At 38.9% G+C, this 26049-nt stretch overlaps 1 protein-coding gene across 1 annotated transcript in view; it reads left to right on the top strand.

The window, feature by feature from the left end:
- dlgap4a (discs, large homolog-associated protein 4a) overlaps nucleotides 1-26049 on the top strand; it is a gene marked incomplete at its 5' end in the record, with an annotated part of 40700 nt that overhangs the window by 3199 nt on the left and 11452 nt on the right. Inside the window, 4 exons of the mRNA XM_079803321.1 lie at nucleotides 1298-2143; nucleotides 3948-4186; nucleotides 6723-6879; nucleotides 12973-13209. Coding sequence (XP_079659447.1) covers nucleotides 1298-2143; nucleotides 3948-4186; nucleotides 6723-6879; nucleotides 12973-13209 — 1479 coding nt within the window. The remainder of the gene's footprint in view (nucleotides 1-1297; nucleotides 2144-3947; nucleotides 4187-6722; nucleotides 6880-12972; nucleotides 13210-26049) is intronic.

The raw sequence follows: 26049 nt of genomic DNA, 5'->3' as shown, positions 1-26049 counted from the left end.
ATAAAAATGCAATCTCATTTTTATTGATATGTTTGACTGATAATACAGCCACTATAATGATACCGCCGTTACTGACTTGTTTTGGGAAGGTCGAAATAGACTGGAGTATCTCTAGTTTCCAATTCACAATAATCATAGTATCGTGCATGTGATATATTTAATACAGGTTGCACATTTTAACCCATGCTTGTTTTAGTAAATGTCTGGTGCAAGGGTGCAAAACAAGGGTTCCAACCCTCCTCCAACACACATACCTTTAGGTTTCAAAGACGCCCGAAGGTCTTGATCAGGTGTGTTTAATTAGAATTTATCGGTAAGCCCCGCCCCCCTTAGTTACTGTTGCTAACTCGGACAAACAAACGGAGTTGCTATATCTTACAATGACAGCTGTCAGTGTGAAAACCTTATCCCAAGATGTTTTTGGACACAGAATGTAGCGAATATCCCGTCCGAATGATAACCAAACTTTACTGATGGTTTATCAAGTTTATTATGTCCTTTTTCACTCAAAAAAATCATCGTAAGAGCTGAACAAACAAAGCATAAGAAGTGCGCACTAACGTCTCACTCACAAACTCTCTCTCTCCGTTGCATTACCATTAACATACACAGCAAATTACACAAAAACACTCATACAACTAACAGTAAACAAACATATACACAGAGCAGTTGCCTTTTCGAGGGTGCAGTTAATAACTGTAAACTTTGTATCTGCAAAACAACTCCGATAAACTGCGTGCAAGCTCTCCCTTTCACTACCTGGAGACTATAATACCCATCAAAATAGGAGTCCTCCTTATAAAACAGATAATGTAGACCTTAAACATATCTAAAATTAAATTAATTTACGTATAACCAGTTTAATATGGAGAGGCACTGAAATGTAGACCTTCGTGTTTTTGACCTACAGTGTTACATGACGTGAGAACAGTTCGTTATTTCGGTTTGAAATAACTTAACGAGAGTATGACAAACAGAAAATCCTCTCAGGATCCCTGGAATCAGTGTTGCAGTACCTCAGGCACGACATTTTAGCATTTTTGTAGCATAAACACCATCAAACCGATGAGAGCTTCGGATTTTCCAATGTTTCTCTATGGCGCTGAAACCTAAAGATGTCCGAGTTCCGGTCCCAGCGCAACTGATACTCAACTGCTATTGGCTCATCTGCGTTCGAGGGGAGGGGCTTACCGATAGGTCAATTGAAGCTAAACTCTGCAGGGCTGAGTTTTGCACTCCCGCTCTTGTATATCTGCATACTTTTCATGCAATTTAGTGATGATGTGGTTTGTCTCAGCAGGGTTGCGTGTCTCAGACAGGCAGTCGCGCTGGCACCCTCACGTCCTCCATGTCCATGGGCTTGGGCCTGGGACTGGGCGCCCCCGCCATGATCTCCAGCGGCACGGCCACCATCTCATCCGCGGCCGCCGCCAAGATGAACCGGCTGCCGGCCAACCTGCTGGACCAGCTGGAGCGCCACCTTCCGCTGCAGCGCGACGGCTTCAGCACGCTGCAGTTCCACCGGCGCAGCCGCGGCTCCAAGCAGCGCAGCGAGAGTCCCAGCCGCATCCGAAACCTGGTCCAGTCCGTCCAGAAACTCTTCGCCAAGTCGCAATCTCTGGAGGGCTCGGCCGTGAAAGGGAGCGTAACCGCGGGCGATGCGAACAAAGCGACCCGGCGAAGCAAAAGCAAAGACCACGCCAAGACGGAAGGCACCAAACGGCGTCCGCGGCCCAATCTCTCAGGCTTCTGGAGCTCGGACGACGGCTTAGAGGACGACTCGCCGACCCAGCCCGCCGCCGGCCCGCTGGCAGTGGCGTACCGAAACCCTCTGAGCATGATGACGCTGGGCAGAGCCGTGTCGGACAGCCAAGCGCCCAGACCGCATCCGCAGGGCTACAACACCATCGCGGCGCACTCGCTCAAGTCCTCCAAGAGCAGCGGCGACCTCAAGCCGCAGGTCAGCCTGCCGCCCTCCGGGGGCCAAACGGGGGACAGCGTGCTGGTCAAGAGAGGCTCCTGGTCAACGCTGACCCTCAGTCAGGCCAGACAGGTGCTTCAGAAGGGCTCAGCCACCATCAACCAGACCCTGCTCAAGTCCAAGTCCTGCCACGGACAGGAGATGACCTGCACCTTCCTACAGGTGACACACAGAAATGAAAGAAAGACAGTTACGGAGTAGTTCACCCCAAAATGATCGTTTACTCATTCCAAACCCATAAGACTTTCGTCGTCAAGCAAGTACGGTTGAGTCCTCTATGTACCTTCACTCATCAATGCGTATATGTGAGAAAAGCCTAAATTCAATCTGTTCATTTTAAAAAGCGATTGTGTCTCTTGAGGACACTTGGATTAAACTGCTCAATTCGTATGGATTTAATTTGTTTTGGGTGAACAGACTTTTAATGGAGGGACAAAAATCTCTCAGATTTCATTAAAAAGTTCCCGAAGACGAACGAAAGTCTCACGGATTTGGGTGAACTAACCCTTTTAAGTGCGAGAAAGGTTGAGAAATAGAGAGATATCTTGATATCTGAGGCAAATATTACTAGGGTAATGCATACAAGATTTCCTAATGGGTGTGTCTGAATTATAACATTGATTATAATGTTGAGTAAGCACTTTATACCCCTTTTTTATTTCTTTTTTTTTTGTATTTCTTTCTAAACGGGTCAATTATATAATTTTTATTGTGTTGCCTATTATTGTGAATTCATAAATCATATATTAATTTAGTTTAATGAATATAGTAATTATTATGATTCATTTCTTCAAATATGAATAGTATATATTCTTAAAAATAATTAATATATAATATATAGTAATACATACATATATAATTTATAAATGCAATAATAATGATATATAAACAGTGTTTTGTTATCGTTTTGAATGGCATTTCAACAATATTTCACACAAAACATATAAAGCCAGTATGATTTGTATAAATTATATACTGTATAAGTGCAGTAATCAAAAATACAAATATTTGTATAATAATAATACATATTTGTTAGAATATATATATATTTTTAAAAATAATATTTGAAGAATAATTGAACATAAAAAAATATTTAAAGTGTGAAATAATTGTTTTATTATTATTTTAAAATAATAATACATATTTGTAAAAATATGTTATTAAATATTTGAGAAAAAATTAAATATTTACAAACATTTGTATGATAATAGATACACAAATAATAGTGCAATAACAATAATAAATTATGCTGGATTTATATGTTTTATATATAGGCTATATATATATATATATAAATATGTGTGTATATATATATATATATATATATATATATATATATATATAATATAAATATGTGTGTGTATATATATATATATATATATATATATATATATATATATATATATATATATATATATATATATATATATATATATATATATATATATATATATATATTTGTGTAGTAATACATATTTGTTAGAAAATATATTTACATTTTTGAATTCATATATAAAATAATATTTGAATAATAATTTAACATATTAATTGCATTTCAAGTGTCATGTTGAAAAAAATATGAAAGAATTTCATAATAATACCTATATGTAAAAATATATTATTAAATATGTGAGCAAAATTTTAAGATAAAAATATATATTAATATTTGAGCTAAATGTTTAAAATGCACAAATATTTGTATGATCATAAATACACAAATAAGTGCAATAGTAATAAATACAAACATTTATAAACTTATTAATAATAAATACAAAGTCATATTTGTTACAATTTTATTATTTGAACTAAATTTTGAACTAATATATATATAAACTTGAACACTAATTTGTTGTCAGTATGAATGGCATTTCAACAGTGGTATGTTAAAAACAAGTACATTTTACTCTTCTTTTCAAAAAGTTTTATCTGAGATTATGTTGTATTGTAACAGTGAGTGTTTTGGCAGGTGCCTACAGGTGAGTGGAGCGGGACGCTGGGCAAGGCAGGGGCCGCGGGCGAGATCCCGTGCAGGCGGATGCGCAGCGGCAGTTACGTTAAAGCCATGGGGGACGTGGAGGACAGCGACGACTCAGACGGACCCCCTTCACCCAAACCCTCGCCCAAGACCGCCGCCCGACGACAGAGTTACCTGAAGGCCACCCAGCAGTCCCTCAGCGAGCAGCAGCCGCCTTTACCGCCCCGCAAGTGAGTCAAACACATCGACCACAACATGCACACAGTTACAGAGATAAACACACACACACAGATCCACATGCTTGCATTATTACTGTGATAATTGTATGCCCATCATATAAGGTGCATTATTTAGTGCCTCATATATTAATGATATATCCTAAATTGAACATATTCCCTGTGACCAGCAGATGGCAGCATGTTGACGGGTTGATAATAGCTTCCAAATGACTGGTTATACTCATTAAACACCTTCCTCCATAGCCAAGAAAAACTACAAAGGACATCTCTTTAATATCTCAATTGTTTCTCCCAGATGGTGAGATTAAATGGAGACTTTTGCTGAAGTCTCCAGCATCTCGTGTGGTTCTTCTTAAAGCCTTTTTGGGGGTGTTTTATCAAACTGCAACGAGTAAAGATGCTTTCGCACAGACTTCCATTAGAAATGCCACTCACTGGATTAAACACGCACGTTGCATATTGCTTACTGCGTGCATAATGCATCCTATTTTTACTAAGTAATATAGTATACACTACATACTTAACTAAGTATACACTACATACGATACATTATGCTTGTATTCAATATCAAATGTAACCATAATGCAGTGATTCTTACACTGTAAAAAAATATTCAGGTCTCCAATTGAACATTTTCTAGTGAGCGATCACATCTAAATTTTTCAGTTGGCCAAATTGAATTTCTGTGAATTGATGCAATTTAATTCAATTAAAATTCAAGAAATTCAATTTGGCCTACTGAAAATTTTAGATGTGATCGCTCACTAGAAAATTTACATTTGGAGACCAGAATTTTTTTTTTACAGCGTAACAAGGGCGCCAGAAAACGTACACATGATTTAAAATAAGACAAAAGAACAATTAAAATAACCTAAAAGTACTAGAATATAAGCACAATAATAATAAATACAAATATTTTTATATTAATAATAATACATATTTGTTATAAAATATATAGTATATTATATTATAGTATAAATATTTAATTTTTGAACTAATATTTTAATTTATATATAAAAATAATATTTGAACAATAAACTATTGAAAATACATGGCATTTCCAAAAAATATTGAAATTGAAAAAAATATTTAATAATATTCTAGTAAAATAAATATATTGTGTGTATATATTCTAGTAAATAAATAAATAAACAAAATACATTGTGAATAAAATATATTTAAAAAATATTTATTATAATAATATAAATATAAATAATTTGCACAATATTTTGGTGGCATTTTGATTGGCATTTCAAAAGTGGAATTTATTTATTTTTCAAAAATATGAATACAAAGAATTACTATAAACAATTGAACATACCTATAGCATTTAAAAAAAATATTGAAATTGAAAAATCTATTATATATATTGTGAATTGTATTGTGAATAAAATATATTTAACAAATATTATATATATATATATATATATATATATATATATATATATATATATATATATATATATATATATATATATATATATATATATATATATATATATATATATATTCTAGTAAATAAATAAATATTTGTTATAATAATATAAATAATATTTAAACAATATTTTGTTGTCATTTTGATTGGCATTTCAAAAGTGGATTTTTTATTATTATTAATTTTTAAAAAAAAATATGAATATAAAGAATTCCTTGATCATATAAAATAAATCACGGACGACTGGAAAAGTCATGCAAATTCATTGGTTAAAAAAAGTGGGAACCCTGAAGAGCATTTGGGTGTTCTGGAATCCTGATAGATTATTAAAGGGTTAGTTCACTCACAAATGACATTTCTGTAATTAATTAATGTCGTTCCAAACTCGTGAGACTTCCATTGATCTTCGGAGCACAAAAGAAGATATTTTAAGATATTTTGAAGATGAACGAAAGTCTTATGGGTTTGGGACGACGTGAAGGTGAGTAAATGATAACAGGATTTAAATATTTGGGTGAACTATCCATTATAGTTCATTAAATTCAGTGCCCATTATTTTGCCATGTCAACATCCTCTTTGGTCCAAGAACAGCATTTTTGTCAAACCAGATGTTATGAATAGGGAAAAGAGTATAGACCATTTAACAGCCCAGCCTTCCTATACGCTCACTAGCAGACAGAGTCCCTGTCCGTTCATGCGGAAGCAGTTTGGAGTGGTTTGGTCTCCTCTGCAGAGCGCCGCCTCAGTGCCGCACCTGCACAGGTCAGTGCTTAAGCCCCGCCTCCACCTGATCACGTGACACATTCTCACTCTATATACTAAAAAAACACGTCATCAAATCCCCCACAAAACACCCCAATGCACGAGGTCCACCTTCACTAGAATCCTGGCTGAATCCTCACCAAAACTTTCTTTATTTTTTTAGCTTGGTCAACTTGATCAGACCAGTTCCTAAAGTCTTGCACCTGGCTCTCGCTCACCTCGCTACTAAAAATAAAGTCGAATGTTATTGGCGGAGTGGCAAAGGGGAGAAGGATGTGAAGGTTTCCTGTAGAATGTATTGTGATCTGTTGTGTTTGCGTTCCCCTCAGCTGTATGCCGTCTCTATGTGAGGTCTCCACCAATCGCAGCCTGGATAACCTGGACTGTTTGATGGCAGCAGGTGATGCGGGTCTGCAGCACTGGGACACTGATGGGGGATTCGGCCAGCGCTGCGCCACGCTGGGACGAGGGTCTACCATGAGACAGGTCACTGACTTCATTTCATTTATTTAAAAATAATAATACATTGTAATACTTAGTTTAATGCACAATTAACAGCTGCACAAAGCAACACCCTAGAAACCCCTATAAGTTAACACCCTAGTAACCACATGGTAATACCACATAACAACACCCTAGCTATCCCTAGAACAACATAGTAACCATATAAAAACACCCTAGTAACCACATGGTAACACCCTATCAACCCTTAGAGCACCCTATCAACCACCATAGCAATCCCTAGAACATCATAGTAACCACATAGCAACCCCCGAAACATCCTAACAACCACATATCAACACCATAGCTACCCCTAGAACAACATAGTAACCATATAGCAACACCTTAGCGACCCCTATAAGTTAACAACCTAGTAATCACATGGTAATACCATATAACAACACCCTATCCCTAGAACAACATAGTAACCATATAACAACACCTTACAACAACACCATAGCAACCATTATAACATCCTAGTGATCACATGGGTAAAACCATAGCAACCCCTACAAGTTAACTCCCTAGTTACCACATGGTAACACCCTATCAACCCTTAGAGCACCCTATCAACCACCATAGCAATCCCTAGAACATCATAGTAACCACATAGCAACCCCCGAAACATCCTAACAACCACATATCAACACCATAGCTACCCCTAGAACAACATAGTAACCATATAACAACACCTTACAACAACACCATAGCAACCATTATAACATCCTAGTGATCACATGGGTAAAACCATAGCAACCCCTACAAGTTAACTCCCTAGTTACCACATGGTAACACCCTATCAACCCTTAGAGCACCCTATCAACCACCATAGCAATCCCTAGAACATCATAGTAACCACATAGCAACCCCCGAAACATCCTAACAACCACATATCAACACCATAGCTACCCCTAGAACAACATAGTAACCATATAACAACACCCTAGAAACCCCTATAAGTTAACAACCTAGTAACCACATGGTAATACCATATAACAACACCCTAGCTATCCCTAGAACAACATAGTAACCATATAACAACACCCTAGTAACCACATGGTAACACCCTATCAACCACCATAGCAATCCCTAGAACATCATAGTAACCAAATAGCAACCCCCGAAACATCCTAACAACCACATATCAACACCATAGCTACCCCTAGAACAACATAGTTACCATATAGCAACACCTTAGCAACCCCTATAAGTTAACACCCTAGTAACCACATAGTAACACCCTATCAACCACCATAGCAATCCCTAGAAAATCATAGTAACCACATAGCAACCCCCAAAACATCCTAACAACCACATAATAACACCAAAGCTACCCCTAGAACAACATAGTAACCATATAACAACACCCTACAACAACACCATAGCAACCATTATAACATCCTAGTGATCACATGGGTAAAACCATAGCAACCCCTATAAGTTAACTCCCTAGTAACCACATAGTAACACCGTATCAACCCTTAGGGCACCCTATCAACCACCATAGCAATCCCTAGAACATCATAGTAACCACATAGCAACCCCCTAACAACCACATATCAACACCATAGCTACCCCTAGAACAACATAGTAACCATATAACAACACCCTAGCAACCCCTATAAGTTAACACCCTATTAACCACATGGAAACACCCTATCAACCCTTAGAGCACCCTATCAACCACCATAGCAATCCCTAGAACATCATAGTAACCACATAGCAACCCCCGAAACATCCTAACAACCACATATCAACACCATAGCTACTCCTAGAACAACATAGTAACCATATAGCAACACCTTAGCAACCCCTATAAGTTAACACCCTAGTAACCACATAGTAACACCCTATCAACGCTCAGAGCACCCTATCAACCACCATAGCAATCCCTAGAACATCATAGTAACCACGTATCAACCCCCTAAACATCCTAACAACCACATATCAACACCATAGCTACCCCTAGAACAACATAGTAACCATATAGCAACACCCTAGCAACCCCTATGAGTTAACACCCTAGTAACCACATGGTAACACCCAACAACCCTTAGAGCACCCTATCAACCACCATAGCAATCCATAGAACATCATAGTAACCACATAGCAACCCCCGAAACATCCTAACAACCACATATCAACACCATAGCTACCCCTAGAACAACATAGTAACCATATAGCAACACCCTAGCCACCCCTATAAGTTAACACTCAAGTAACCACATAGTAACACCCTATCAACCCTTAGATCACCCTATCAACCACCAAAGCAATCCCTAGAACATCATAGTAACCACATAGCAACTAAAACATCCCAATAACCATATTTCAACACCCTAGCAACCCCTGAACACCCTAGTAACTATATAGCAACTCTAGAACATTCTAGCAAACACCATATAAACCACAGAACATCCTAACAGCCAAATAGAAACACACTAGCAACCACATGGCAACACCATATCATCCTTCCCCAGAACATTCTAGTAACCACATACAGTAGCAACACCATAGCAACCATTATAACACCCTAGAAACCACATGGTAAAACCATAGCAACCCCCAGAACCATCTATTGACCACATACAGTATCAACATCATAGCAACCTCCCTAGTAACCACATGGTCACACCATAGCAATCCCCAGAACATTCTAGTAACCTCATACAGTAGAAACATCATAGCAACCTCTATGACACCCTAGTAACCACATGGTAAAACCACAGCGACCCCTAGAACATTCTAGTAATCACATACAGTAGCAACACCACAGCAATCCCCAGAACCCCCTAGTTATCATATAGCAAACCCCAGAACATCCTTGCAAACATATAGCAGCACCATGGCAACCCCCTCAGAACACCATAGTAACTACAAATCAACCCTCTGAACAACCTAGAAACCACATAGCAACACCCTAACAACCCATAAAACACACTAGCAACCACATGGCAACATCATATCACCCCCACCCCTAGAACATTCTAGTAACCACATACATTAGCAACACCACAGCAACCCCCAGAACTCCATAGTAACCCCCTAGTAACCACATAGCAACATCCTAGCAAACATATAGCAGCACCATGAACACCCTAGTAACTACAAATCAACCCCCTGAACAACCTAGTAACCACATAGCAACACCCTAGCAACACCCAGAACACCCTAGTAACTACAAAGCAATCCCCTGAACAGCATATAAACCACATAGCAACATCCTAGCAACCCCCAGAACACCATAGTAACTACAAATCAACCCTCTGAACAACATATAAACCACATAGAAACACCCTAGCAACCCCCAGAACACCCTAGTAACTACAAATCAAACCCCTGAACAACCTAAAAACCACAAAGCAACACCCTAGCAACCCACAGAACACCCTAGTAACTACAAATCAACCCCCTGAACAACATAGAAACCACATAGCAACCCACTAGCAACCCCCAGGACACCCTAGTAACTACAAATCAACCCCTTGAACAACCTAGTAACCACATAGCAACACCCTAGCAACCCCCAGAACACCCTAGTAACTACAAAGCAATCCCCTGAACAACATATAAACCACATAGCAAGAACACCCTAGTAACTACAAATCAACCCCCTTAATAACCTAGTTACCACATAGCAACACCCTAGCAACCCCAGAACACCCTAGTAACTACAAATCAACCCCCTAAACAACATATAAGCCACATAGCAACACCATAGCAACCCCCAGAACACCCTAGTAACTACAAATCAACCCCCTGAACAACCTAGTAACCACATAGAAATCCATATAACACACTAATAACTACATGGCAACACCATAGCACCCCCTAGAGAACATTATAGTAACCGCATACAGTAGCAACACCATAGCAACCCACTGAACACTCTAGCAACAAAAACAGCCTAGTAACCACCACATAGCAACCAAAACACCCTAACAACCACCCACAGCAGTCAGGCATCTTAGCAGAGAGTTTTGCTCACATTTTCTCCCGAAGATGTAAAAAATCAATTTCTGCTCAGTCTTGTAAATCGCTCAGTTATGTGTCCTACATCGCAGAGCAAACGCTGAAATGTGTCAGAGAGGTTTTGCTGTTTACTTGACCTCAGGAGCAGAGTGTTCCAGATTAAAAATGCTGTAAAACATCCCAAAGCTAGTTTAAGGAGATGTGGAGGGTGGGAAATCAGTTTGAGGGCATGTTATCGGGAGGAGATACTTGTCCGCGGGTGTCCGCCTACATTCTCTCTCAATATACTGATGAAGACATCAAGACTTGTGAAGCCTGTCGGGGGTCTGAAATGTTGCTCATTTCCAAAGAGGAAAGAGAATAGAATGGGTTTTTTTTTTTTTAAGATCTATTTTTCTAAGTGGGATTATTGTGAAGACTGGTGGATGTTTTTATGGAGAACTTGCTTCTAAAATTGGAAATACGCTGTCGGAGTGTAATTGCTTCAATCAAAGGGAAGGAAGTCAAGAAAAATGTTCCTAGGAATTATCTTTAAAAGTCACTTTAATTACCGCAGTTTGGTATGTTTTTCTATTTGTTTGCCTTTAATTGCCAGGTTTATCTTTGACAAACACACAAACCTCCAGTTCTGTTGTGTCCCTGTGAGAAGTGTCACCTGCTAGATGAACAAACACAAACTTTCTCTTTACTCTTCGCCGTCTAAACGGCTCATTCAGGCTTGAAAACTACCACTGCTTTTCCTTCGAGAGAGTTTGAATCGTGATTGTGCTTTGTTTGCAGGATAGTTTGGAAAGACTTAAAGGTCAGTTGAATCACAGAAGAGCTCATTGACTCTCTGAGGCATTTTCTCGGCTTCCTGATGGATCTGGAGAGAAAAGAGAGAGGACAATTATACATTGCTACATTGATCAGCTTGGAAAAGCAAATCCCTTTGTAAATAATTTGTGTCCTGCTTTAGTTAAGCAAGGCATATATTAATTATATTATATTATATTATATTATATTATATTATATTATATTATATTATATTATATTATATTATATTATAGTATATTATATTATATTATATTATATTATATTATATTATATTATATTAATTATATTATATTATATTATATTATATTATATTATATTATATTATATTATATTATATTATATTATATTAATTATATTATATTATATTATATTATATTATATTATTATATTATATTTATTATATAAATTATATATTATATTATATTATATTATATTATATTATATTATATTATATTATATTATATTATATTAATTATATTATATTATATTATATTATATTATATTATATTATATTATATTAATTATATATTATATTAATTATATTATATTACATTAATTATATTATATTAATTATATTATATTTATTATATTAATTATATTATATATACATTATAGATATTTAAATTACGATTTTATTAAAATATTTTGAAAATAATTAGAAAATAATATAAATTACATTTTCTTGATAGACAGATACAAAACATTGCAAATAATAATTTTTATGAAATGTTCCCAGTTTAGGGGAGTTTTCTGAATGAGATTTTCAAGTGAAATATGGTCTAAATTACAAGCATTTTAAAAACAAGTCCTTTTATACAGAACTTTTCTCATTTTATTTTATATTATATGAATTATTATATTATATTATGATTTTTTTTAAATTATTTTAATTATGTTTTGGTAAACAGATACAAAACAAATTTTCTACAATTTTCCCAATTTTAGGGGAGCTTTCTGAATTGTTGGTGAAAAATTGTCTAAATTACAAGCATTGCAGCTGTGAAGCTGTGGACCAGTGCAACTGTGAAAGGAATAAATGTAAGGATTTGTCTCATTTTATGCCACATTTGTTGCATGAACTAAATGGAAAGCACTCAAGATTCACTAAAGCGTGGAAATCTGCTGTTGGATTTACAGCCGTTTCCTCTTTATGTCCGCTCGAAAATGCACCATCCAACCCTAAAGCGGCGGCCCCATCTCTCCCCATGCGAGGCACGCTTGTGGGTGGGCAGCGGCCGTCTGCCCCGCAGGCCTCGCTCGGGTCGTTTCAACCTGCACGTGTCCTTTCAGGTGGAGCAGGGCTACGTGGGAAACGCGGCTTACGGGCAGGTAGACTCTCACACGGTGGAGGCCTTGGATCTGCCCACGCCCACCTGCTTCCGGTCTCGAAGCCACAGTTACCTGCGGGCCATCCAGGCCGGCTGCTCCCAGGACGACGATACGGGCTCTGTGGACTCCGATGAGACTCCACCTATAACCTCATCCATCAGTAGCTATAACAGCGTCACCAGTGAGTATTACATGCATGTAAACACACCTTTAGAGATGGACCTGCTATATACAAAGTTCTGTCATGAAACTCTAGATGGCTCAGGCTGATGGGCCATTAACTCTGCTAGCAATCACATCATTCTCTATAGATCACAGCTGATTGGTTCCTGCTGTATCAGTAGCCAATGAGCTCGCTGCTCAACCTTCAAATACTTGGTCAGCATTTGCTGTAGCGGTTGCAAATCATTCAGAAGCCCTCCTCCTTCCCCAGCTCCACCTGTATAGATCTGCTAGGGGCAATTCATATATGCTATATTGTACAGAAGCAGCATGTCTTACTTGCTCATGTATATATTGCAGTAGCAAGTCCCGTACTTGCTCTGAAGCAGCTGCAACAACAGCAGCAGAAGCGTAGCAGATCTATTCCACCAAGACCAAACAGGGCTGGATTTCCCGAAACCTTCTTAACACTACGTCATTCTTAAGGTGTATCTTAACGTTAATACGTGTTTCCCCAAACTATCGCACATATCAATATTGTCACAACCAGAGTTGTCATGACAGAAACAAACCACCTAAAAAGAAAAAAGGTAAGAAATGATATTTTCTGTTAAAAACATCAAGCCTGTTTTATGACTTTATAAGATGTTTTGCATTGTGACAATATTTTCATGACAACAATGCACTTTTCCCCCTTAAATTCTCATTGTTGTAACGCATCCAGACATTATTTTTGTGTGTGCAATTTTCCATTTGGGTTCTCATTAGATTAAAAAAAAGTATGGAGCCCCTAAAAGGACATGCTGAAGGAAAAAAATATTAGATGGGGGGGGGGGGGTATATTTCAATGCTTTTGCGTTACAAAATTTATAAAATACAAAATTTCTTGGGGGAAGGCAAAACATTTGCGAGAGAACGCAAAAGCATTGACAAAATTTTTTTCCTCCCATCTCATATTTTTTTCTATCACCATGTCCCTTCAGGGGCTCCGTTAAAAAAATGTCACCAGCATAAATTAAAAGCAGGGCAAACATTTTTTTTTATCATGATATATTGTATATATTTAATTAACATCTTTATTTTTTCCACTATGCAGTATTTTTTTCATATGTAAATAGCATAAATAATAATGTTCCTGTGCAAAACATCTTATTAGACATAAAACCAAATTAATTAAAACAAATTATAATAATATAATAATATATATATATTGCTTTTGTGGTGAAATGTGAGCTTTTTTTCATGAGATTCACTCTTTAAGTCATTCATGGCAAATTGTATTGTTTTAAGACAAAACATTATATCTGAGACATAAAATACGTGGTGAATTATATACACTGGTTCAAAAGTTTGGGTTCAGTAAGATTTTCTTTTTTAAAGGGATATATTTATTCAGCAAGGATGCATTAAATTGATTGATCAAAAGTGACATTAAAGTACCGACATAAAAATATTTATATTTCAAATAAATGCTGTTCTTTTGACCTTTCTAACCCTTAAAAATGTATCACTGTTTCCACAATAATATGAAGCAGCGCAAGTTGCGCAACTGTTTTCAACACTGATAATAATCATAAATGTTTCTTGAGCAACAAATCATCATATCAGAATGATTTCTGAAGGATCATGTGACACTGAAGACTGGAGGAATGATGCTGAAAAGTCAGCTTTGATCACAGGAATAAATTACATTTTACTATATATTCACATTGAAAACAGCTCTTATAAATTGTAATAATATTTCACAATATTACTGACCAAATAAATGCAACCTTTCTTTAAAACATTCATTAATCTTAGCAACCCCTCTTTTGAATGCTATATGTTGAACTCCACACAGTTCCGGGGGGTTAATAAAGGCCTTCTGAAGTGAAGTGGCACATTTGTGTAAGAAAAATATCCATATTTGAAACTTTATAGACTAAAATAACTAGCTTCCAGCAGCCTTTATTAACCCCTCTGAGCCGTGTGGAGCAGTTATAGGATGGATAGATGCACTTTTAATGGACTTTTATGCACAACCATTCACTGCCATTATAAAGCTTTGAAGAGCCAGAACATTTTTTATATAACTCTGATTGTGTTCGTCTGAAAGAAGAATGTCATTTACACCTAGGATGACTTGAGGGTGAGTAAATCATGGGCTAATTTTCATTTTTGGGTGAACTATCCCTTTAAAGTAATGATGCCAACCACTGCAAAAAAAAACTAAATGTGACCTGGTTGATGACAATCACAGGGGTAGCGCTGAATTTGCATGTGCATAAACAGAAACCATAGATGTTGATAAAGTGGACAAAGTTCACGACAGGCAATATAATAACTTATGATAAGCACAGGCCTCATGGACATCATGTCATTTTACTGCCTCCAAAGGTGATGTCAGTGCAATCAAACGAGCCCTGTTTTTATTTCTCACTAATAAAGACCTTAGTGTGAAGTCGGATCGCTTTTCCTTCGAGAGGTCGGCATGTGGGCAAGTCCAGACAGATGATCTGGAATCATGGTGTGAGAGTCAAAACAGCCGTAGACCATGAAGACTGTCTCATGAATGTCCCCTTAAAGGGAAAGCTCACGTTAAAAAATAAAAATACGGTCATCATTTACTCACTCATCTCAAAAAGCGTATGCAGTATGTACTCAAGAGTCATATGAACTACTTTTACTCAGGCTTTTGGACGGATTTAGTCCTTTTTCACTCATTTCATGTCGACTGCCGGAGTCGTAACGTTTAATACATCTCAAGCGGCCAGTGCCAAGAGTGTAACAGCGAGTTGTCTCTCTCACACGCACATACACAAGTCTTCTGACCTACATTTGTACTGGTGGTGTCCTGCAGAGATGAATCCTTGAGCTTAACGGCTAATGTTTCTCGTCCCATCATGAACGACTCTGGCAAAACTTCCACTGCAAATTAAACCTCATTTTAGCCGGTTTTCAGAGGAATTAGCAGACATCAATCAGATTAGTTTGGCGCGGCGCTTGATAAACCAGCAGCCAGTGGGCCGTCTGCTTTTTGACATTTCATTAAATGTGATCTACTTTATTTTCACTGTATTTTGATGTAATTTTGTGATGGTTAAGTGTCTCGACATTCATCTTGAAAAGGTACCACTTGTGTAATGTTAGTACAGAGCTACTCTCAGAATAGTAAATAATGAAATCAAGTCTATTTTTGGAGAGGAATCTGGCTAATGCAATTTAGTTTAGGTAGCAAGCTGTCAAGAAAAACAAACCTTGGCCGTCTGTTGATCACTTCTACACTTCTGCTGCGTTAAGAAGCTAGTGCTATCATTGCCCAATCCCATTTGGAAAATCACAATATGTGTACTGTGCACAGTAGTTGTAAATGTGATTTTTCTATATGCAGCACCCAGATGACCTGCTATATTTGACAAAATGACTGTATCCCACAATGCAATGCACTCGACTTATCACAAAGCCTGTGTCCGAAATCGCCTCCCCATACCCTTAAATAGGGCACTCGTTGAGGGCACACCCATTTGTAGTGGCGTCCGAAACCATTGTGGACGTTACTGATGCTGCGTTCACACCAAACGCGATTAGAGCGCCAAAATCACGTCTACCGCGTCTAGTTGGACGCTTGAACATTTTGAATCCATTCGCGCGTCCACAGCGAATTGGACGCGCGTATAAATCGAGCGTTTGAAGCTAAATAGACGTGCGTTCAAGGCACTAAAGGAGAAATATGTCATAAAACACCACTCTGCCTCTTTTCATTTTCATTCAAAATATATATTAAACATTAATAGCCACACAAATGTGGTCCAGGCAACTCCTACATTATCTTCACTGCATATCCTTAAAAAATTAAGTTATGAAACTTCTCTTTGCCCTCAGTCAAACAACAAATGATAGATTCATGACACCAAAGATCGCCCGTTAGATCCACACAAGACGAATTCTATCTCATGTTGAACCACTACAGGACATCAGAGCCAGCGGCAAACGTCAGAAGGACTGGCCGAGGAAAGGCTGCTCTCGTCAGGGTTAATGAGCGCTGAGCGCCCGGTGATCGCCTGGATCTCACAACTCCACAAACGCAAGATTATTTTTTATAATAGGCGCTCTCTTTATAAATAATCCACAGCTTTGAGCTTTAAACAACTACATTTTGTGACACAATAGTAGTTTTTTTTTATTATGCAGGGTTTCCCGTCACGTCACTTTACCATGTGACCGCAGCAAGCAGGCTCCTGATTGGTTAATGCGGCGCGAATTGACGCCAAAGTTCAAATTTTTCAACTCGGGCATCAGACGCGAATTCGATTTAAACGCATGAATGCACAAAAAGCACCACTCGCGCATAACGCGTGTATCACGCAAGACGCTCAATTCGCGTCATTCGCACGAACTGGACGAGCGAATGAGGCGGAATCGCGTCCATTGCGCCGTGCGAAACGCGTCTAACACGCTGCAGGACCTCCAGATGCGCGTCAACGCGCCTTTCCATTGACTTAACATGGAAATCACTCGCGCCAGACGCTGTATTCGCGTTCGGTGTGAACGCAACATGAGTGCATTCATTCAATCCCACAATGCACCGCAATAAAGAGTGTACAACTTATGTACATGCTTAATGGCTAGAGAATTCTCATAATGCACCGTGAGAGTCGCGCGCTGAATGAATTCTCGCGTCTCGCCTGAAGATGACGCTCACAGCTGAATCAATCATCCATCCATTTTCCAAACCACACTGGTCGAGTGTAATATCATACAGGTATACATTCCTCTTTAGTTGATTTATTAAATTGTTATACATGCTAGTGTCCATGACAGAGTTCAAGATAAATATTGTCATTACTATTGGCATCACTGCAGCCACTGTTAAGCTCCGTTTGCACATGCACATCCAGCCTGATTTTGTTGCTAAATGTGAGTATGACAAGCAGTTTTTTCAGGTTTCAGGATTTCCCCATTCAAGTAGATAGGGTTTGGTCTTTGGATGCCCGAAACAGCCGCCCAGAAGTGTTGCAAAATGGCCACCGAGTGAACAGACTTTCCTTGAGATTCAGAGGCTGCATCCTTCGAAGGGTACATTCGAAGGCTGATTATGGCCCTGTTCCAATTGGCACACTTCATATGCACCTACGGTCTTGTGGACTTACAATGGCTGCTGCATGCACATGTCCGTTAAGTCCATGAGACTGTAGGGTGTCTCATATGTCATTTTAGGGTTCAGAAGGGTGCTCGTGAGCGCCCCCTTTGCGGTCGATATGCGCCCTCGATGCACACATTTGCCGAGCCGGCACTGAGGCGAGCTTCGCAACGGACTTCTTCCTGAGAGTCAAACTAATGTTAAGTCACGAAAGTGTGGACCTTGCGGCTCTATCGCCCCCAGGTGGTTGGTCCCAGTATAGCTCATAAACCCCTCCCCTCCATGTATTCTAATGGGACGCGAGACAAACTAAGCAATCAAATTGCACTTTGAATAATTTTTTTCCAAAGATGGTTTCTGTCATTTTAGGTTGTTTTTATCACGTTGCTATAAAAACGGAGATGTGTCGTCATGATTTACAGCTGAGATTGACGGCTTCTCTGAGCGAAGTTGTCACGGAGACACCAATGGACATTTTTCAGGAGGAGATTGGATATTTCCATAACTGTTTATTTTTACACCGACATAATGAGTTCTGCAGTAAACTGTACTAACAGATACTGCGTGAGTGTGGGCGGGGTTTTGATATTGCGGCTCTACTTCCTGCTCTCTACTGCACAGACTCAGGTCCCAAATCAGTGCAAGTCAGCATATTGGGACATTGGTGACTTCACTTTTCTACAGCGGAAGATAGTGAAGAGGCGTCGTCCATCTTTTTTTATGAAGGCTGCGAGTGTTTAGGGTGCCATTTGGGACAGGGCCTATGTCACCGCGGTGCGACAAAGGCAATTCCAAGGCTCCTCCAAATGCGTCCTTTGTTTCCCGTGCAAAGGAGGATACAACAGCTGGATCCTTTGATTTCTTTTTCGAGAAATTGCCGAATTACACGTTTAAACGTAAGTATTGGCTTTCAGCTTAATCAAATATCCAATGACACAAATGTAAAAATAAAATAAAAAACGGTTCAAATGTGACATATCTTGCTAAGATGCGATTGTAAATAGTTTATGCTCTTTATTTTATACAGAAATGGAACATGTTGAACATATATTTAGACAGTTTATGAAACTCTGTTTTGTTTTCAGACAGTTGAAGATAACTTTCAAAAAAAGCTCATCAACGACCGCTGTCACAGTTGCTAGGCAACAAGAACAGTCCTCCGTAGGCTAGACCGTCCCATTGGAGAACGCACAGTCTGACCTTCACAGCCTTCGAAAGCACGGCCTTTTAAAGCACTGTGTAAATTTTAGCGGCATCTAGCGATGAGGTTGTGAATTGCAATCGCCCACCGCTCACCCCTCCCTTTCTAAGCAGAAGCTACGGTGGCCAACACAGGACAAAGATGTCGTCTGAGACAGAAGAGAGTAGCTAGCGCTCTGTAGAGCAGTTTGTCCGTTTTGGGCTACTGTAGAAACATGGCAGCGCAAAATGGCGACTTTACTGTAACAGGACCTGCGGTGTATGTAGATAGAAACGGCTCATTCTAACGGTTCATCATATAAGGTCTGAAAACAAAGTTATGTATATTATATTGCATTTCTGTCAAAATATCCTCATAAATACTACACACTGCACCTTTAAGTCTGAGTCCTTTGAAGGATTCAGCCTTTGAATTGGGACACAACTTTTGCCTGTTTTCCAATGTGATGGATGAATCTGAAGTAATATCAGCCATGATTTTGAACATCTCTTTTAAATGTTATACACAAAATTGGATAGCTTTCTGAATTATAAACATGGAACATGGTAAGATGATAAGGTCATGATGTGACCACAATGTAGCGCGCTACTGTTTATGGTGTAATAATGCTTTGCATAGTTTCACTTCCCTTTTAAAAATATTGGGCAGAATATAGTCCCTTTCAAAAAAATTCCAGCAACTCCCATCGCACATTATTCATCGACCAAATGACCCAAAGGCACTGAATTAATGATTGTCCTTAAAACTAATAAGACACACAAATGCAATCTCCAGACCCTTTATTTTCCCCTGCTATCTAAATATGATATTATTTAGGCCTATAATATGTGTACATGTGATTTAAAGGGTTAGTTCACCCGAAAATCGAAAATTAGACCATGCTTTAGTAACCCCCGACTCTGTGCTTCGTCAATACACATGTGTCAAGGCAAGGGGTCAGGGGTTACTCTTTTAGTGCAAGTCGACTCGCGTACTGCTGACCGCCGAAAGCTAGTTATTTTAGTCTATAAAGTTTTAAATATGGATATTTCTCATACACAAACTTGCCACTTTGCTTCAGAAGGCCTTTATTAACCCCCCGGAGCCGTGTGGAGCAGTTATATGATGGATAGATGTACTTTTATGGACCTCACTGCCATTATAAAGCTGGGAAGAGCCAGGACTTTTTTAATTTAACTCTGATTGTGTTCGTCTGAAAGAAGAATGTCATATACACCTAGGATACACTTTGAGGGTGAGTAAATTATGGGCTAATTTTAATTTTTGGGTGAACTATCCCTTTAAATGTCTTGCTGTTGCGTCAAAAGCAGCTTGTAATAATATGCTGAATCAAATTACTACAGATGTGAAAACTAGAATGACAAAAAGTTAGTCAGTTTGTGTGTTCAATACGACAGAGAAACAATGAAGTATGAGTAAAATATAACAATAAAGCGGGAATACGTTTTGTTTTATGTGTACCGATCAGTAACCAGCCAAAATACGAGCCTGTAGTCTGGAAATAAGACCAAAAAGATCAACCCGCGACTGTTTTTTGGATAAAAACAAGCCAAAAATGTCTTATAATAAGCAGACTTGGCAGTTCTGCTCCCAAAGAGAGAACGCGCGCGCAAGCGGGGATTCTGTGTGACGCACAAACAGCGATATACTGATTCGACCGCGTCAAGATCTTAAGCCCCGCCCACCGACCAATGAGAGAGCAGCGAGAGAACGCCTCGAGCGCGTCTTTCTCCAATCCGCGTCCTGAAAGCGGATTACCGGATCGGTTCTTTTTCCTCGACTCCTCGAGACGTGGATGGTGGAATCCGCTGAACGGAAGGATATTGTAGCGGGTGGGAGGAAACGACACAGAACAAAAAAAAAAACGTTAAGTGGATCACTTAATCGCGTCCTTTCTGTTCTACTTGACGTGATGGAAGTACGCCATCGACGGTGAGCGCTTCACGCAGAGAGGAAGAGGAAAAGGTGTGTGGATTTTTGTACCAGGAGTGTGCACGCGCGCGGGGACGAGCGAACGCGCGCGCAGCGCCTCGAGACGGGTCGCGTGTGCTGGTTTTGGCATGTGCTCGAGGTCAGAGGAAGTCACAAATAACACATCTGATTAAAGCGAGATTTAGCGTCAAAGACGCATTTCCGTTGGTCATTTTAATACTTAACGTAGTGATGTTTTGATTGCGTTAGCAGGTTAGCTCACGCTAGCATGTCTGTGGCTACAGGAGGTGTGTTGATATTGATGCATCCGTCTAGACAGGCAAAGCATGACTGCGTTTCCTACCCGAACATGACAGCTTACACTTGACGCATGCTGCTTTTCATGCAAATGCTGCTTGAGGGCATTTAATGCATCTGGGTGCGAGTCTGAATCTGATCACACACACACACACACACACACACACAATGGCCAATGCACCGCGTTTTGAATCAAGTCGAATGCATTTGTCAGGGAGAGAACATTAAGTTTGAATAGTGTTTGCATAGTATTTAAATCTCCCCTGATTCATGATAGAGGGTGCAGGATGCCTTACCCCAAACACAAGTTCCTCTCCAAAAGAATGAGAGTGCATGGAGGATATTGTGAATAAATGCATGTTTGTATATGGACTAGATTGTCCGTCTTTTAGTCAAATGTTTCTCTCCTTGTTCGACATTTGATGTGCTTTGGGGAGATGTAATCCTTATTAGGATGTGTGTTTTTGATGAAGTGCACAAGTGTGAATGTGATGAAAGCGGTGGGATGGGTTCAGTCTAGGCCTGTCACGATAACTACTTTTTGTTTCGCGATATATCGTCCCAGAAATAATTGCGATAAACGATATTATTGTCATTTTAAGACTATTTTATGCCTCTGAATATATAATCCTAATATAACAGCATAATAATGCTAGTAGACCTACACACTTTCAAATGACAACCTTTTAATTCTTTAGATCATGGAAATTAAGGGTCAAAAATATATTATCCTAAATAAAAAAAATTTTATAAATAGTAAATAAACATTTTCCCTTGTGAAACGGCTTTAACACTCGTCATTCTGCGTTGATGGAACAGGGAATTGCGGCTTTGAAATTGAGTCCATTTGGGCTTATTCTTCCAAACTGTCAGTAGTGTTCAAGAAAACACTTTAAAGCCTCAAATGGCGCCTTTTTTCCTCCTGTCGATAACCGCTCTGTGTATGAAGGAACTGCCCGAGAACCACTTTCACCTCCGTCATGGAAAACATACAAGATGACAGCACAATCCAGTAAAATGTTGGTGACATTCATTATCATGTAAACATAATGGACGATATATTGCATCACAAAAAATTGAGCTCATGTACATATATTGTGCGATATATCAATAAATGATTGCGACAGGCCTAGTTCTGTCTGTGTAGTGTAGTGTGTTACATGTCTTTGCATTTATGGGTTGTATGGACCAATATTTATTGTTTAGTTGTGACATCACTTAAAGGGATAAAAAAAATGGTGTCATTAATTACTCGCCCTCATGTCGTTCCAAACCCGTAAGACATTCGTTTAACTTCGGAACACAAATTAAGATATTTTAAATTAAATCTGAGCGATTTCTATCCCTCCATTGACAGCTACGCGACCACCACTTTGACGCTTCAAAAAATTCGTAAAGATGATTGTAAAACTAATCCATATGAATTGAGCGGAAATGTTCAATTAAATTATGAATTTAGGCTTTGATTCACATGTAAACATTAATCGACTCGCACATGAGTTGTGGTAAACGGAAGCTCAAGCATGTTCACTCGGCGTGCGAGAACCGACGAGAAACCAGTGTTACGCACACAGACTGTAAAAAAAATATGGACGTAGTGTCCGTGACGTCAGTTTTGAAGCGTAAAGTAGGGTCGAGCTGGCCGTTGCCATCTTGTCTGCGCGTCATCACGCATCACTCCCGGATAATAGAGAATGGGTAAAGAGGCGGGACGTGGGCGGAGCTGAAGTGACTTGATGACTAACAGACAGCAGACAAACGACAATCCACCTGTCACTCGAAGTGACCACGCCCTTAATCATGCAGAACTTTAATGCTTTATATAATGTAAATAAATGAGTTATAAAAAAATTCACCCCCCTCACAGTCGTCATGAAGGGCAAAATTAGCCGTATAGACCAAAACCACAATTTGTCCCAGGCTGTAAACATGTGTTCTTCTGCTGTAAAGTTGGGCATTTTAACATGGGGCTCAAAGAGATTCTGCTCCCTTCTGGAGCCCTAGTGGCCAGCCGATGAACTGCAGTTTAAGTCACTTCCGTATTGGCTTCAAGAGAAACTGCAGGAGGTTGCCGCTTGTGTTACGTAGTACGTTTGAGCTTCCGCAAGAACCAATTTCTTTTTATGTTTTCATTAAAAGTGTCTTATTTTGTTTTCCGAAGATGAATGGAAGTCTTGCGGGTTTGGAACAACATGAGGGTGAGTATTTAAATTTCTGGGTGAACTAACCCATGTTTTAAATAATTTACTCACCCTCATCTTCTTCCAAACCTCTATGCTGTTATTTTTCCATTTCAGCACAAAATAATTATTAGCTCTCGTGAATAAAACAACAGTTCACAGTGACCTCGTCAGTCAAGCTCCAAAAAGCATCATGAAACTAATTCCTATTGACTCATGCAATGGCTTTTTTTTTTTTTTGATAGACCTGGTCATAATAAAGTGTCTTACTAGACTTTCTCCTTTTGTGCCCCACAGAAGAAATAAATTGGAACAGCAGAAAAGTGAGTAAATAAAATCAGAATTGATTAATTATTTGAACAGCAACTTTTGCTGAAGGAGAGCCACAGTGCAGGTGCTTCTCAGTTTGGTGGTATTTTGGTGCCTGTCCTCTGTGCTCACAGAAAGGCCATGCGAGGTTTGGCACGGGCCCCGGGGCAGAGCGACTGGCTCTAATGCGTTAATCTGGCCTGAGCCTCCCCTGTAGAGCCAGATCTGTGTCATAAACTCATATCACCGTCAGTGCAAAGTACCAAATATTAAGAGCATATCACTGTATTTTATTCACGCCTTTCGACTGTTAAAGTTCCCAAGAGAGGTTGTGGTGTAATTAATACGGTGCTGCGTTGAGATTTGTTCTCAGTATAAAAGTGTTTAATTAAATTGCCACTACGTCTCAGAGAAGCAATGCTTAAGTAAGTCGTTCAATAGCTGTCAGTGGAAATAATTAGCCGTTGCACTTTCATTACTATGGGGTTTGTGCTTTTCCTTGATGGCATCTTTCTATGTTAATAGAGGTGAGCAAATGCTCTTACTTTTGACTCTGAGCACCATTGTGTAACTTGTAGGGCTGAGCATTGACTTGCTTTTTTTTAGGTAAATGTGATATTACATGACATACTTACAAGCTGTTTTATTGACGTCTTTCCTCGAGACGTGATACATTTCATTGTGTTGTACTGTATCTTTCAACGTACCTTCTGATGTTCACTCATGTTTATTTCATGCTTTAACTAGTAGCAAAGAGAAAAAGATGACCGGTTAAACTGAAGCGCAAACATTGTCACGCCACATTAAAAAGCGCCAAAACTGTATTGTTTGAATTTCGCCATTAAAATTGCATGTTTTTGCTACAAAACAAGTTTTGTTCAGGCATAAAACTCAAAACAAGGCTAATGCTGCGTTCTCACAGAACGTGAATTGAGTGTCTGGAGTGAGTGGTTTCCATGTTAAGTCGAATTTGCTTCATTCGCGCGAAAGAGGCGAATTTGCGTGTCTTGCGCGATATGTAATTTTTTTGGGGTTGGTTTTTGTGCATTCACGCTTTTGAAGGGAATTTGCGTCTGACGCCCGAGTTGAAAAATCGCGCCGCATTAACCAATCAGGGGCCTGCTTGCTGCTATCACGTGGTGAAGTGACATGATAAATGGGGGCAGGCCTGCTTGGAGTCACTCATTCAACATGGAGGAATTACTGATATTGGCAGTGAGCAGTCATATGGAGCTATTTTGCTTTAAACGTTCGCTTTATATGTGCGTCCAATTCGCTTTGGACATGCAAATGGAGTCAAAATGTTCAAGCGTCCAACTATCCCCGTCCACACGGATCTGCAAAAACGTCTAAAAACACTGTATTATTCAAGTCCGGCCAGTAGATGGCGATGCCCCTACACTATTGACTGAACACATAATACGCATGACTAGGGTTGGGTATCGTTTTTTTTTTTTTTATGATACCGGTGCCAAACCAATACTTTTAAAACTGTACCGGTGCCTAAACCGATACTTAAAAAAACAAAAAAACTTCACAAAACGACAGTGGATGTCATTAAAAGATGGATTTTTATTGAATTGTTTTCTTATAATTCTTTAAATTGAACAATTTATCAAAGTTTAAAGGGATAGTTCACCCAAAAATGAAAATTAGCCCATGATTTACTCACCCTCAAGTCATCCTGGGTGTATATGACATTCTTCTTTCAGACGAATAAAATCGTAGTTATATTACAAAAGTCCTGGCTAATCCAAGCATTAGAATTTGATTAATAGTTGCTCTGTTTTTGAAGTCCATAAAAAGTGCATCTGCCCATCAAATAACTGCTCCACACG

This window comes from Gobio gobio, assembly GCF_949357685.1.
Source record: "Gobio gobio genome assembly, chromosome: 21".
Taxonomy (NCBI): Eukaryota; Metazoa; Chordata; class Actinopteri; order Cypriniformes; family Gobionidae; genus Gobio; species Gobio gobio.
The sequence above is the reverse complement of the archived record's forward strand: the minus strand, read 5'-3'. Positions and strand labels throughout refer to the sequence as shown.